At 34.8% G+C, this 16,299-nt stretch overlaps 2 protein-coding genes across 2 annotated transcripts; one reads left to right on the plus strand and one right to left on the minus strand.

The window, feature by feature from the left end:
- The first annotated feature begins 1,088 nt into the window (after positions 1-1,088).
- LOC107899071 (uncharacterized) lies at positions 1,089-1,688 on the plus strand. The gene has a single exon (XM_016824684.2). The coding sequence runs from the start codon at positions 1,103-1,105 to the stop codon at positions 1,484-1,486; it is 384 nt and encodes a 127-aa protein (XP_016680173.2). The 5' UTR covers positions 1,089-1,102; the 3' UTR covers positions 1,487-1,688.
- Positions 1,689-1,759: 71 nt separating this feature from the next.
- Positions 1,760-9,889, minus strand: LOC107899070 (topless-related protein 3). Its single transcript, XM_016824683.2, has 25 exons — positions 9,536-9,889; positions 8,714-8,893; positions 8,485-8,598; positions 8,031-8,189; positions 7,760-7,934; positions 7,500-7,638; positions 7,087-7,202; positions 6,863-6,995; positions 6,665-6,774; positions 6,432-6,501; positions 6,284-6,357; positions 6,113-6,208; positions 5,937-6,032; positions 5,296-5,423; positions 4,884-5,118; positions 4,630-4,794; positions 4,454-4,540; positions 3,994-4,146; positions 3,803-3,913; positions 3,508-3,687; positions 3,311-3,439; positions 3,112-3,207; positions 2,608-2,790; positions 2,339-2,514; positions 1,760-2,221 (listed from the first exon to the last, which is right to left on the minus strand). The coding sequence occupies exons 1-25, from the start codon at positions 9,613-9,615 to the stop codon at positions 2,002-2,004; spliced, it is 3,405 nt and encodes a 1,134-aa protein (XP_016680172.2). The 5' UTR covers positions 9,616-9,889; the 3' UTR covers positions 1,760-2,001.
- Positions 9,890-16,299: the final 6,410 nt, after the last annotated feature.

The raw sequence follows: 16,299 nt of genomic DNA on the forward strand, positions 1-16,299 counted from the left end.
AAAAAGTATGAAGCCCGTAAGGAGGCATATGACGCACTTGCTCCTCAAAATTTTCAGCTGTCACTAATCAACTGACTACCGTCTCCTACATTAGTCTTGACATGATAAGCTTGATGATGAAGCAACCATAATATCTTCTTGTTGTTAGCAGTGAACCAGAAATTTTGATGCTCTTGCACCTTAATTTGTTCTCTGTCACCTTGTTCCTTTTATTAATAATAAAGAATTTTGCAGAGAATTTATCAAATTATTTTTTAAAAATATTTTAACATAATTTTTAATATTTTTAATGATTTATATTATTGTTAAGATTTCTTTTTTTTAGAATTGTTGTTAAGAATAAATTTTTAAAAAAATCAAAATGATATTTTAGCTATAGTTCAGGGACCAAATTAGTAATTAACCATCTAAATTAACATTCCATGATGGACTAATTTGCACATTTCTAATTTTTTCAGCAGAGGGTCAAAATACAATCCACCCCTAAGTACCGGGGCCTCCCTAGTACTTTTACCGTTTATCTTCACTTCATTTATCTTTCCAGAAAGTTGTAATATCTTTTTTCATATATTTATCTATCCAAAAAGTTGTAACGTGATATATATAAGCATGCAGTTTATAGGAAAAAAAAATTTTAAACTGGATCATGTAAATCTTCATACTTCCCCACTTCTCATACAACTCTAAATGCTTCTTAAAATTGAACTAAAAAAACCAAAATAATATTCTCTCTACACACACAAAGAAGATGGCTGCCAAAATTCATGAAAGAAATGGGGTTTTGGTTTCCCAAAACTCACATTTCTCTTATGTTTTAAGCATTACACTTCCGCAACCAACGATACGAATCAAGATTCCCAAGGTGTTGGTGAAGGCTATGCAAAGAAGAAATCATGGCCGCCGTGAAAATGATGCCATCCACAAGAAAGAGAGTTTTAGGAAGAAGGTTGGATCAATGGCTTCCAGTGTGTTTGGTAAAAATAACAACTCCCCTGAGGCTGCCTCCGATGAAGCGATGATGAAGTTAAAGAAAATGATTGAAAGCCTTGACATGGAGTCGGAGAAAAATGGTGAAGATGAGTATGTTTTTAATTATGGGGTAATGGTTTTAGTCGATGAAAAGGAAATGGTGGAGGCTGAAGAGGGAGATGAAGGGAAAGAGGAACTGGCAATGGTGGTGGAGCCTGGAAATGAGAGGAAAGAGAGATTGAGATTGCTGCAGACGTACTCGAAAAAGATCAGCTATGTTGGCAACGATGATTCAGGTGTTGTTTGCGTGGACGACAATGAAGGAAAGGGGACTCTTGGAATGAAGGAAGGAAATGGAAGCAATGACATGACTTGGTCGCAGTCTAGAAGACAGAAGCCGAAGATAGCATGGTTGGTGAAGAGGATAACTGAAAAGGTGGTGGGAGTAAAAAGTAAGGAAGAAGAAGTATGGAGGAAGAGGATATTAATGGGAGAAAAGTGCAAGCCTCTGAATTAATCTGGTGTAATTCAGTATGATGACAATGGCATTTTGTTACCAGAGTATCCCCTCCCCTGACTACCTACTTTGATGATGGCTGGCTGATAATAGTTTTTTCCTCTCGATTGTTTTATTTCTTCATTTATTTTGATATACTTTTTCTAAAGTATGGAAGCTGTAAAAGCCAAAGTATGTTTATGATCATCTCTTATTCACTGCATTAAGTCTGCTTAACAATGAAATTTGGTCCATGGGTAAGAATTATTGATAATTATTTCACAAAAGAAAAAAAAAATCAAACTTACAACAGGGTTTTATTAGGAAATAAATTCAATAGAAGTCGATACAGCCATTGTTTTGAAAAAGAACAGCACTCCAAAGGTTAATACAAGTAAATAAAACTAGTGAACAACTATCAATCAAGTAGGAGGATTATACAAGAATTGGGGCATTCTTAATCATTCAGGGTTTTACCTTTTTGGGACATATGGAACACTAAAAAGTAAGAACCTAATAATCTACATTTCATAAATCTATCTTTGTAATTGATCTGGTGTGTGATTGCTTGTGGTAGATGATGATGTCGTCCTACCGTTAAGCTGGACACCGTTATCTGCTGGTGGACTCACTCCCCATTTCCCTTCAGATTCGGAGGGCTCCAGTACTTTCACAGTTCCATCGCTCAACCCGATTGCAAATTGGTTTGCTTCTATCGGGTGTGCAGCCACAACAAGCGGGTACACAGTTTGACTTCTGCAAAACAAGTGTCCTCTTTATGAAACAAATACCGGAGAATTTAATGGTTGCTGCAGTTCATGCAATTAAGGGACAATTAAACAGTCTTATTGATGTAAATAACAGATAACTTACCCTTTTAAGATTACTGAGGACAAGTACACTGATGGAGCGATACGGCATCTAAGTCTCAGGCTATCAGCATCAAATACCCCAATGTTACCATCGCAAAAGGTGGCATAAACAGATTGACTATTACAGGAGTATGTTGCGTAAGATATGGGTGCATGCAATACATCTTGTAGAATCCACTGCAGTAGATGAATGGGCATTAGTAAGTGTTGCCTCCATCAAAAGCAAATATTTTATCACCAAATTCTGTACCACTTTTTTTACTTCCCTACCTGTCGAACGCGCTCCATCTTGGAGGCATCATATATTGCTAACTGAGTTTCATGAACTACCAACATGCGAATTTGATCGGAGTGAAATTGTACTCTTGTATCACCTGTAGGTGCCATTCCAGCTGGAATTTGGATTGCAACTGATTTCCTTTTCTCCCACGTATCAATGCTCCACAAACACAGCTGCAGAAAGTAGCAAGATGCTAATAAGTAAATAATAACATATTTGAAGTCCTTCGCTGTTTGAAGGAAGCATGGACATTAAAATAGAAAAGGAAAAAATAAAAATGAACATGACCATACAGACTAAACAAAAAAGATAGAGATGTGCAAATGTATTTCAGAGATGATGGAACACACAAAACAACAATGAAATTAGGTTGAAAAACCAGCTAATAGAATGCTTGCATCTTTCTTTTTTTTCCCCTAATATGATTAGTTGATTGCATCATTTATACACAAACAAAGAATAAAATAAGTAAATATGACAAGCCTGCTACTTACATTAGCATCGGCACCTGATGAAACCAAGATATTGAGGCTGGTTGAAAAAGCCAAACCAGTTATTCGTTTTTGGTGACCTTTCAATATTGATTTCACCTAAAAAGGTTAAAAACAGAACATTGGAACCACCCACGAGAGCAAGATGATACAAGGGGAGAAGATAAATAAGAACACAACAAAAAGAGTTCGGAAGTGTCACCTCATCTACTCGAACATTGTATATATGGATAGTTGAATCCTCCATTCCGATTGCTATGATATTATTATCCTGAGGATGGAATGCTAGGAAGGTTGAAGCTGGAGGAGGAGACATGAATGTTGTCATTACCTGCAAATCACGAGTTATTAGCATGACAAGCAACAAGTAAATCCAAAACACCAGCATATGAAGCATACCTTGAAAGTCATCATGTTAAACAAAGAAACTTTTCCGCCAGTTGCTGACATAACATACGAATCATTCTTTGAGAGTGCTATGCATGGTACCGCTTCTTCCAGGTTGACACCTGTGACATCATTAGTCATAAGAAGACCACTGTTTGGTTGCCAATGCTGCGGAACAACATTGGCAGTGGCCTTTAAAGTTCAAAGGACTTCAGAGTTCTGCTTGCCAGTAAAAGGGAATATAGAGAGAAAAAGTCAAAAGTGAAAGAAACAAAGACACAATCTTATGTAATAGAAGGTGCTGTACCTTTCCAGATGGATTTTGCTCGTTACGGGGCCACTTCCATAGCTTCTGAACACCATTTGACCCAAGTGCCAAAATACCGACAGCAGAATTTGTGTACAAAAGGCGAACAACCTTCAAAGAGATGCAATAATTCAGAGATAAGTGGTATCAAAAAATTGTATAAACCAGATTATAGAAGGAAATCAACGCACCTTGCTGGAGGTATCTGTGCTGTCAGGTAAGGTAACCAACCGACAGTGACCAGGATCCACAATTTCAGCTAACTGCCAGGGTTTAGTCTTGTCTATTGCATCATCCAGAACTCTTGGCCTTTCGACACTTCTACTCAAGGGATCAACTCCATTCTTGAGAGAAAAATCCAAAAAAGGAAACCAAAGGCAAGATAAACATTATACCCATTAAAAGATAGAAGCAAAAAACAGTTCTCTTAAATCAACTAAATGATAAGAAAAAATAAAATTCCACCATTGGCATAATAGAAAAATGAACGGGGTTACCAAAAAGATCAAAAGAAGTTGGCCCTTAAATATATAATATCCTAATGTGCTTGTGGCAGTATGAACCATATTGTTACTACTACAAGCACCAACTACCCTACAGGGTTCAGCAAAAAGGTTCAAACGTGAAGCAAGGAACATCCAGCTAACATACAAGCATCGGAGAAGGCCTGACAGGAGAGCTCCTCTCCACTTTACAACTGACAGGACCAACATTTGCAACTGCAGAAGAGCCGGAAGCCTAACCAGCAGGAAAAAAAAGGGGTGAAAACCTGCATGTCTCAAGACGTGGATGTTCTCAAATAAAATTTAAACCAAAACGATCATCACCTTAATTGCAGAAGAAACAATTGGCGTTCTCAATGGATCAAAAGATGTTTCAACTGCTCTTAAAGATCTGAGACCCAAAGCATTTGCAAGTATTTTGAATCCATTATCTGCTGTTGTCACAGAAAGGAGGTTTCCTTCCTTATTGAATCTCACACGGGGAAGACTCTGAAAATTTTAACATGATTAATTAGACACCCAACCAAATAGCATATATGTTACACAAAAGAACTATAAAATCTCAATATTTAACTTACAGGAAGTCCACCCTCGGCTTCTGTGAAAGTGAGAAGACTGATATTATCCATGTCCCAAAACTTTATCTGGCTATCTTCTCCCGCAGCCAAAAAGTGATTTTGTGTTGTGTCAAATGATACCACACCTGCTGATTTCTTTCTAAACCCCACATAAGTCCTCTTTATTGCTCCTTCACTTTCATTCCACTCAACCAGAAAAGACTCTCCATCTTTACTTGTTCCACAAGAGAACAATCTGAAACAAAAGTAGACATTAACTGCAGTTGAAAACTAGAATGACATGATACATGTAAAATTGGAGAACAAAGGGTTAACCAAAGGTGTTGTGAGAGAAAAGAATGGGGAAGGAGTACAACTCGAAGTTATTAGCATCTAGTAACTAAACTTTCTGTCGTAAAGTTCATGATCATACCTGCTTCCATCAGCACTGTAAAGCATTGTAGTACACCAATGACCTGGGGCATCATAATCAACTCTGGAACCCATATTATCATACAACCAGGCCTTAATTTTCCCATTGACAGCAGTTGAAAATATGAACTGGAATGATGTAGAGATAATCAGCAAATGAAAGTAAAAATTCCCATCCAAATATCAAAGGTAAAGCAATTCAGTTCTCAGCCAAAAATAAAAACTAAGCATTTAACTGAACCGCAAAACTATAAATCTACCAGACACTGGCCTAAAATGTTAGAGAGTGAATCAAATATATTGGACCACTATAGCACCAAACAGAAGATCATTGGGAGGAGTTATGATCGGGTGTACAGAGATGGCTTAGATAAAATAGGCAGCTCTTCGATGGATATTAAACTGGATAAGGAATCATAAATTACAGGTTGTGACAGCAAATAGCTATATGAAATTTTGTTCATTTAACAAGTTGATGGTCACAGCAGCTTCAGGCGGCAGAGATTGGTTATAGTCGCATTCAGGACAGAAACAGAAGAAACAGTTGTGGCAGTTCTACAGCTAAGGCTTCATCACTTATTTCCCATTCTAACCACTAAAAGTATATATAATCAATCAACCTAGGAGATTTTTGTATTTTACCTGAATGTTCTCTTTATGATGTGGGCAGATGGAATAAACAGGTGCATCATGACCTTCAAAATTAAACAGCTTTTTCCCTGTTATCGAGTCCCACACCTGTCCACTTTCTTTCATTAGGAGAAGAAGAAATATCCACTTCAACCAAACCTATTTAGTGAAAATTTACCATTTCTCACCTTTATGAGCTTGTCTTCTCCACAGGTAACGATGCACAGTTGTTTGTTTGGATGAGCAAAGGCTAAGTCATTTACGCCACCAACATGGGCATCAATCTATTAAAAAAATAAGAAAAGCCAACTCTCAGTTGTGTATCCTTTAGCTCTAGGGTGTAAAACATATCAACTAACCTCTAAGCGCTGTATCAGATCATTTGATCCAGGATAAGTGTAAAAATGAATCAAGTGTTTGGAAAATGCAACTCCTGCAGCAAGAAAGGCAATAAGCACAAATATATGCAAGCTAAAATGTTTAGTAATCGGTTGAAAAAGCACACACCAAGAAAATTTCCATCAGGACTCCACGTGACGCGGTTGACAGATATAGGTGTATCATTGACCATCATAGCCTGCAAGTGACTCTTATAACAAAATCAATTGCACTGTTGAAATACATAGAAATCACTAAAACATACATATGTCACATTGCAGCAACAGTAGACATTGGAAAAAATAGTACAAGGCAAAAAGTATAACATAGAGAGAAATCTCGGAAACTTATTGCATACAAACCTGAAACGTCATCGAACATGCCGACATTTCCCATATCTTGAATGGCTTTGAAACCAACCTTTCCCGCATTCCAAGTTCCCAGAGTGTAATTTCACCATTGGCAGAACCAACTGCTCCAATTGCATTATGTCATAAAAAGAGAGAAGTTTCAAGCTAGTCTTAGTGTCTTAGTGTGAATGATAAAATAAACTTTCATACCAAGTAGCAATGTATGGTTTGTAGGATGAAAATCCATGCTTGTGACCATGGATCCTTGATGCAAGGTCAAAGCTACTGTTCTTGGTAGGTCATCCAATGACCAAGCTTGCTGCTGTGGTGTAGGATATGTAACCTAAACATGGAAAAGAAGAAACATATTAAATTTTTTAACAAACCAAGCCAAATGAATCTAAGATTAGTATAGTTGCAAAGTGAGAAATTACCTCCTCAACCGATGGAGCAGGGCGCAATCTTTTCATTAGCAGTTCATGATCAGGGTTCTGATAATCAACCAAGCCGGGTGCTGATGGAGGTGTTCTTGGACGTTTCAAGACTGAAACTGTTGCAATGGAAGTGAAATTAAATGCATTACACCTAATAAATACATATTTTAATACATGTCTCATAGTATCTCCAAATATAGAAAATTTTACAATAAGAAAATTTCTTCCTTAAAAAGTAACACATCCAGAAATTATAAACGATGGGAATGACATTCTAACATTAGACCGCCAATTGGAACCACACCCAAAAATTTGAGAAAAAAATATTAACTAATGTCACTAATAGAGCAATTGTCCAAATTATGCCAAACTTTACAAGGCTATTTCTAATGATTCAGAATTGAAGTTCTGACCTTGGTTTTGTGGAACAGGTATGGAAGATGCAGTGACAACAGCAGCTTGAACAGATGAAGAGGCAGAAGCATTGGCCATCCAGCCAGCTAAAGCACCAGCATTAGCAGCTGCTGCTGCTGCTGCAGCTGGTGGAAAGGGCTACATGCCAAAGGTAGGAGAAAGCATATGTTAGTTGATATTCTAAATATTATTATAGAAGTAGAAAAACAAATAACCATTCAAGGGAATATCAAACTGCGATAGATGTTTGGTATCATACACTGTGAGCTACAAGAGATGTATAAGCAGCAGGTTTTGCAACTGCAGCAACTGGAAGATTGACAGGTGTAGGTGCAAGAGGGCCATTTGGAGGCGTACATGTGTGATCTGTGAACAAAGTCTTGATGTCTGGGTTTGGCCTTGGATTCTTGCATAGCTGATGCTGCCAGTTCAAGCTGTATGAACCATACTTACAAATCAAAACATATATATTACTGGTATAAAAATTATATTTGCTTCCTGTTTCCGTAATAGCAAGTATCATATCACACCTTTGGTTGATCAAAGTCCTTAGTCTTGAGGACTTCAAAGTAGGGAAAGCAAGCTTATCACGGAAAAGTGGATTTGCTTCTATGAGTTTCTTTAGTTCTGCCAACATTATACTGCGAGCAGTTTTTGTATCCCCATATTTGGACAGCTGCTCATTTTCCCTGCATTCGGATGAGAAAAGTACATCCATTCAATCATGAATATTTCAAGCATTCATTTGAGTTAGGTTTACAATGACAATTCTCTCAAAAAGGTCAAGCATTTAGTTGCACAGCTGAACACAAGTTATGTAAGTTCTCTTATATCAAATTTCTAACTTATTTAAAACCTAAATAATATGTCCACTTGTTACCCTATCAAGTCTCTAGACAAAAAAAAAACTGATTAATAAATCGAAATCATTCATCAATGCTATACCTGGACGAACAATGTAGTTTATTTGTGCAATGGAATTACCTGAAATTGTTGAGGGTCAAAAGTTGAGTGATTTCTTTGTAGAGTTCCTCATTAAATGTAGAAAACACCTTCAAATCACCGACCAATATTTCAACAGCCTTTGCCTTGTCTTGCCTGAAATATCAATAAAAAAGTTCAAATTATTTCAGCAGGAGAAACAATAGCAAATCCTTCATTTGATAGAAATTGATGGAATCTTATTAATTAACAGTTGAAGCATTAGCGATACCGATCAAGTGCTTCCAGATACTTCTGCTTCCTTATCTCAAAGAATATCTTCATGGAATATCGATTATCATCAACTTTTGTAAAACCTGATAAATACCGCTCAACTTCTTCCCATTCACCTGCCTGAACTTTCTCTTCAAAGTATTTCATGTTGAAGAAAAACCCTGATTCTTTCTCAAGCCTATGAAAAAATACATAGTTTCAGACATATAGTTTCAGACATAAACTCAGAGCAAGAAAAATGATAATGCGAATCAAATAACCTACGCCCAAAATTCATGCGCTAAAGAACAGAGAATAATTTTGCACACTAGCAAAATTCTCACCACTTCACTCACAGAACAAGCAATACAAGTGAGTTATGATTTCTTCTTTCTATTCTGTTTTTTTCCTTCTGCTAACTAAAAGTTTAACCAAGTTTAAACAAGAAAAAAACCATATTTATTCCGTTTAAATGCATCTCTCCGATTCAAAACAAAACATACAGAAACCAAATATTAGAACTCCATTGCATATCTTTCATTTAAGGCATAAAAACTTTCCCTCTACACCCAAAATCCTCTGATTTTCGCCATTAACCACCACTAAAACTCAAATTAGCTTAACTACTTAAATATACTCTGACTAATTTTACCATAATAACCTCAAATAAAAAGCCAAAAAAAAAAAGATTTACAAAATTTGTCTACATTTACTTCTACTTGCAAACACAAAAAAAAATGCATATACAAAGACAAAGATACGAATATACGGTGTAGACTTATAAAGAAAAATTAATTAATTAAATAAAAATAAACATAAACATGAACATAAAAGACTTTACCTATGAACTGACTCCTTGAATTTCTCTTCCTCCAGAAACTGAAGTATGAGAAACACCAATTCCCTGCTCAACGAAGACATTTTTCTCCTCTCGAAGAAACAAAAGAAACTCGATCTCCCAAAACCAGCAGAGTCCAGGAAACAACTCGAGATCGAGTTAAACTCAGCTCTGACTTCGAATCTGTATAAATTTCCAGAGCTACACACGGATTTCCCCTTGAGTTTCTCTCTCTAAAGTTTAAATAAGCTCGAAATTCGAGGATTTCTAGGGTTTCAAAGCTGCGAAGAAGTAGAGAAGAAGATAAAGAAGAGAGAGAGAGAGAGAAAGAGAGAGAAATAGTTTCGCTATCTTCGATGCGTTGTACAGGGTCTTTCATTTTTATACTGACCTATCAGTGAAAAGTACTTGTGCTTATCACTATAAGTAGTCCACTTTTCGAAGGTGTTATCAGCTTATCATTGCGTGAGATGATAGGAAAGCAAAGGGCGGATTCGAAACCACTAATTCAAATCTAGTGAATATTCGGTACACACGTCCAGTCGGGTCCCCCCCCCCCGCCATCATCTCTTTCCCTCCCCTTACACCTTTTTCTCTTTTCGTACTGTCACTGTCGTTATTACGCGAGTTTTTTCTCGTGGTACCCTTTTGCATGTCTCACGATATTTTGCTTTTGACTGGAGGTTGGTTCTTTTCTCATGCGATATATACGGATCTCGATCTTTTGGAAGGCTCGCGCGCATTTTACAAAGCGCCTCAATTTTTTTGTTATTTCTAATTAATTAAATATTCAATTCTTATTTTGGATTTTCCTATGTGAGGTAATGACACTCAACCTCCCACCCTAACTTAAACTTTTCCTTTTGTCATTATTTAAAGGGGTAAAATATCATTTGGTCTGAACCTTTATAACTTTTTACAACTTGATCCTTGAATTGGATATTTTTATAATTTCTTTATAAATTTATTAATATTTTTCAATATTTTTAGATTTCATATATTTTATTTCAATTTTTTAGCTGATGATATAACAAAATTTCAAAATATCACGACATCATATTTTAACAAATTTAGGTTTAGAGATCAAATTGAAAAATGTTGTCAGATTCTGAAATTAATGTGGATAAAATAGTTTAGGGACCTTGGGAAAAATCTTTAAATAATACATTTTGTTGAAATAAGTTCCTTTTTCTATATTTTTAGGCAAAATGTTTTCTTTTAATTAAATTTATTTTCATTTCATTAATACAGTAAACATAAATCAATTAAAATACAAAATTATGTAATACATTAGTAAAGTTTTTAAACTTATTTCTTGTTTAAAGTGCAATAAAAAAATAAAAATGATTAAAGATTTAAAACAATGGACATATGACTATCTTTAAAGTCTATTTGCCGAAATGAAATAGTGTCTCAACTTTTTTTTTCCAATAGAAATACATAAATATTTTCAAAAATTATAAAAATAAATTTAAAAATATTTTTTACAAAAAATAATATATAAATTTTAAAAATATATAAAAATAAATATTTTCAAAAAAATATAACAATAAATTTAAATTTTCTATTAATATTTATATTAATATTAAATAAATAAAATTATATTCATATTAAATAGAATAAAAATTCTCACCATTGTCCTCCCTTTCCCCCAACCATCCCCTTCTGGCTCTATACTGTTATTGTTGGTTTTCTAGTGAATGTTGCAATATACACCTTAGATGACAAATAACATGTTGAAAAATTTTGGTTTAGAAAATGATTTTTTGCGATAGGGGAAAATTAAAAAATTAAAAACTAAGTCGATTTGTAATATTTATAGTAATAATTTTTTTCTCAAAAATATATTTGTGCTTTATGCGAGACGTAACCTAAATGTTCCCAACTTTCAACTAGACTTTCTTCTCCGCTATTCTCTTCTCCTCTATTCTTGTACCACAAATTGCTTCGAATATGGATTCGAACAATCATGAACCAAACGCAAAATTAGAAACGATTTATTACTTTTAATAATAAAATAATTATCTCTCAATACAATTTGGTAGAATTGTAATTTCCATAAAATAATTATTCTAATAAAATAAATTCTCACTACTTTCTGGCAGAATAACAATATTTTAAACTTGACTATAAAGTAAATAGCTCTCTCAGTGCCATCTAATTATAGGGAGAGATAGAATAATCCTGATTAAATTAGTAAAATACAAATAATATTTGTTTAATAGAAAGTAATATTTTACTCTACGTAAAATAGGGTGGGCGACACACCCTTGTAAAACTATAAGGGTTGATGCCCTATTATCTTGTATGAGAGGATTTGGGTCTCTCTTGTAGTGGGTTCCGTTATATGTGTTTCATTAACCTTTGAACATATGTAATTAGGGCTGGTGGAGGAATCATTTGGACATATGTAATTAGGGCTTAAATAATTTATAATTAAGTTCCAGCTTTTCATTGATTAATTATAATATTATTTAGTCACGAAGTTATATCACTATAGTACCGTGACCGAGCTCTATTTAATTACATACCACTACAAAAGTTACTTAAACAATGCTCGTCCAATGACCTTTTCATCAGTGTGTTACCCTCGTGGGATAACATTAATCTCTTTGGGATAAATTTGTTCTCCCAATATGATCTTATTTTACCTCATGGTAATCATTACATCTTCATTTGTATAAAGTCAATTATTATCAAACAGTAATTAAATCATTTATCACAAAGACAAGCGCACCGTGACCACATATATTTTTCATCTATCATGTAATGCCGATGAGATGATATCATTTACCTATTAATTGGGTTATAAATTCCACTATTGTGAATGATGCTACATATTGCAAAAGTTGTATACCTAACGCTCAACTTTCGGTTCATTATGTATTTGAACTTAGGCTTTTACTTAAATTAAAGTATACGAGGTACACATACATAGTCCATCATCCACTAAATATTAAAGGATGATAAACTGTGAACATCACAAGTGAATAAATCTATAAACGAGTCTAGGATTTATTTTTTGAGAATCATTCGCTTTGATGCCCAAGACAAAACATCTCTCAAATTGGACTTAATAGATGATGTGTAAAAGTTGAGGGTTAAATTTGTTATATACCCATTTTTAACTGTTACATCAGCTTATTCTTTCTGATTTTAATGAGAGTGACCAAAATCACCAACCATGTAATGCGGATGCTTAAATTGCAAACATTTTATTTTGAGTACTTAAAATAAAATTTTTTGATAATTGGGTGACTATCTATGTGGTTTATTTTTTTTTTCAATTAGCAGTAAACAAGTTCAAACACAAAAAATCGAATTATGGGGCGTCATTTATTTGAAACACATCATAGCATGCCACGTGGTAGGTGGCGTGACGATGCTCTTTATAGCGCGAGTTGAGTTTAATGAAGTAACGTGTGGTGCATGCCCCACAGTGAGTTGGCTTTCTTACCCAACTAACCCCTAAAAATAAATATTTATGAAAATGACCCAACTTGAAAAACTATAAAGAGAATGGTCTAAAATCTACAGTGTCAACACCCCGATGGCCAGCACTCAACTCAATCACCCTATAATGATTGCCTATTGATTGGGTTGGGGTTTAAAAAATATTTTTTTGGTGTCGACACTGCAATGGCCGGCATCCGTATGTATTCTTTTTGAAAAATATGGGTATTTCTGGGTTCAAAACAATTTTTTTTAGGTGTCAGCATCTACGTGGCCGGCACCATAAAAGAAATTTAATTTTTTTCTGTATTTATTAGTGCCGGCACTGTGGTGGCTAGCACCTGTGCTAAATAGAAATACTTTTTTTTGTTCCCATGTTTCTTGTGGCCAAGACTTGAGTAAAAAAATTGGTGGCAGCCTTCACCATGCCGGCACTTGAGGATTTGTCAGAATTTTTTTTGGTGTCGGGCATCCCTATGTCAGCACTAGTGTTTAAAAAAAATCAATCCTGAATTTTTCTTTGTCGGCACCAATAGACTGTATATACCCGTGGTGGTTGAACATTGGTTTTGATAAAACAGGAAGGGAGAAAAAAATTATTGAGATTGTCATGATGAAGAGAATAAAATAGGAAGAGAGGTTGAAAAAATGTTTTATCTATTTGGAGTGTACCGTCAACTGGAGATTTCATTTATGTATTGGTAATTATATATTAACAGGGTTGAATTATATAATGTCACGAGAACCACAAAGGTTATACTATCAAAAGGCGGAGGTGTCGATTACGACTTACATGAGTAGATGGCAGTCTTTGCAGACCGAACCTTGCATCACGAAAACCCCAAAATTGGGGCGCAAGATTCTCTGTGGATCCCTTTTAAGCTCGAGTCAACGTTGTTTGTTCGAAAGCTTGAATAAGAGAAGTCATTACGTTAAGGGGCGGAGGTGTCGGTTACGGTTTACACGAGTATATGGCAGTCTTCGTGAACTGAACCTGGTATCATGAAAACCCCAAACTTTACGCATGAGATTCGTGATAAAGCCAATTGAAGCTCAGATTAGCATTGTTTGATCATAAGCTTAGATAAGCGAAGTCATTTCAATTTCTGTGAATTAATAATAAAATTAAGCAACATCAATGTATTTGATTGAGGTCAGTCGAACCTAATATTACTAAATGCACTGTTGGGTCATCAGATTCATAATGAAAGAAAATTAAGCAAGGCCAATTTTTACGAGATTGTCGATGGACCTGATTCAAGTAAAAGATGAATTAGCTGAAGAAAATACATTTGAAAATACATTAGCAACTGTGTAGTTTGATTGATCCGAAAAAATGGTTACTATTATTGCACCCAGAGAATTTTCATAAATTATGAAATTAGTTAGGTCAATTTTGTAAAAACAAAAACAGACAATAGTAGAGGTAAATATTTTTTGAGCAATTTTTAATGTAAATATTAGTATGATAAAAAGGAAAGGAAACTTTTTTTTTAAATTAGAAAAAAAAAAATATTGTTCTTAAGTTTGAAAATTTTATCCACAGTCGAACCGATATAAAATCAAGAATAACAAAAGAAACCTTCATGCAATGTTTTAAAATTAAAAAACGGTTTGAAAATTAATCATCCCCAAGTTTTTTATTCTTTATAAGTATGAGCCATAATCATAAAAACATATTCCAGTAATGAAAACGTATAATTAATAGAAAAATTTGTAACAATTTAGGAATAAAAACTTATAACAATTTAGGAATAAAAACTTATCTAAAAATGACTAAATTAAAATCTAATATTATAATAAAAGAATTCAATATTAAACAATGCTAAATCAATCAATTAAGTGAATTAAAGAAATTAGTGTTATGAACAAAATTAGAAGAAATAAAAAGGGAACAATTGCTTTGTGATCGTCGGGTCACATCAACATCAGCTGGCAGGTCAATGCCGGCAGTCTACTGGCGGCACCAACCTGCCATCTGACACCGATGTGACCCAATGATCACACAGCAGTTGTTCCTTTCTTTTTTTCTTTCCTCATTTTATATATGTCAATGGTCCCTCCCCATCCACCACCACACTACATCTGCCGGTCGACACATTCACCTGAAATTTGTGTGTGTATTAAGATTAAAGTTTTAAGGTAAGTTAGTATATTGTTAGTTTGAATTCTTTGTTCAACTATTTATTGTTATTTTGAATAGTGGTTGATAATTTAATTATTAACTATGCAGAAATCACAATGACTTCTCTTATCCGAGCTTCACTGACCACACAGCGCTAATGATTGACGAGCTGGTAAATGTTGTTTGAGTTAGTTTTTAAATAAAACCATATAATTTGTTTTTTTTAATGTTGTTGGAGTCAGTTTGTAAAAAAAATTCATTAGTTGTGAAAATTGAAGTTATCAAAATTAACAAATATCGGTTTTATTACGTGTATAGGATGAGTACTGGGTCTTGAGGCCTTAACTCCATGGTTCGGGATATATTCTCGACCATCAGATTATACCACAGTTGGATGCCATTGGATTTGGCACAACGACATTCATTCAGATGTTCGACTTAAAGTCGGACTTAATATCTACCATGATTGAACGACAATGCCTAGAGATCCAAACTTTTCATCTTTCATGTGGGGAGTGCACGATTACGTCGAATGACATATCGATTCAATTAGGGCTCTCGGTTGATGGACTTACAGTCATGGGGCCAAGTAAAGTGGCTGATCCTTGGTGCCTTTACTACTGCCCAGATGCGTCCCCGGTAATGGTGAAGTGATATTAACCAGTTTGAAATTTTCTTGGTTAAAAGAAAATTTTGAAATGTTATCAAGCAATGCCACTAAGTCTAAGGTCATTTGTGCTACTCAAGTGTATATTCTGCAGTTGGTAGATAGGGTACTAATGTCGGGCTTAAATCAAAATAGAGTCCACATTATTACTTGCCCTTATTGGAAGATCTTAACAATGCCTGGTCCCACAATTAAGGCTTAACAATTTTAGCGACATTGTACCACAAGCTTTCTCAAGCGACAAAGCATGAGATGCAAGACACAAGCGATTGCCTTATTCTGTTGCAATATTGGACTCTATACAAGATGTCATTTCTGGCATTAGTGAGTCACCAACCACCCATGTGGCCACTTGTTAATAGGTATTTTTTTGAAAACTTTGTTGCAATATAATTTTATTTTATGTGTGTGAACTAACTAAAAAATTGCGATTTATTTTTCAAATAGGCGATGACTACGGGTATAGAAAGGTCAAAGACAATGGTCATATACTACCAAATGATTGAGGCGTACTTTGGGGAC

Source organism: Gossypium hirsutum, chromosome D08, assembly GCF_007990345.1.
Source record: "Gossypium hirsutum isolate 1008001.06 chromosome D08, Gossypium_hirsutum_v2.1, whole genome shotgun sequence".
Taxonomy (NCBI): Eukaryota; Viridiplantae; Streptophyta; class Magnoliopsida; order Malvales; family Malvaceae; genus Gossypium; species Gossypium hirsutum.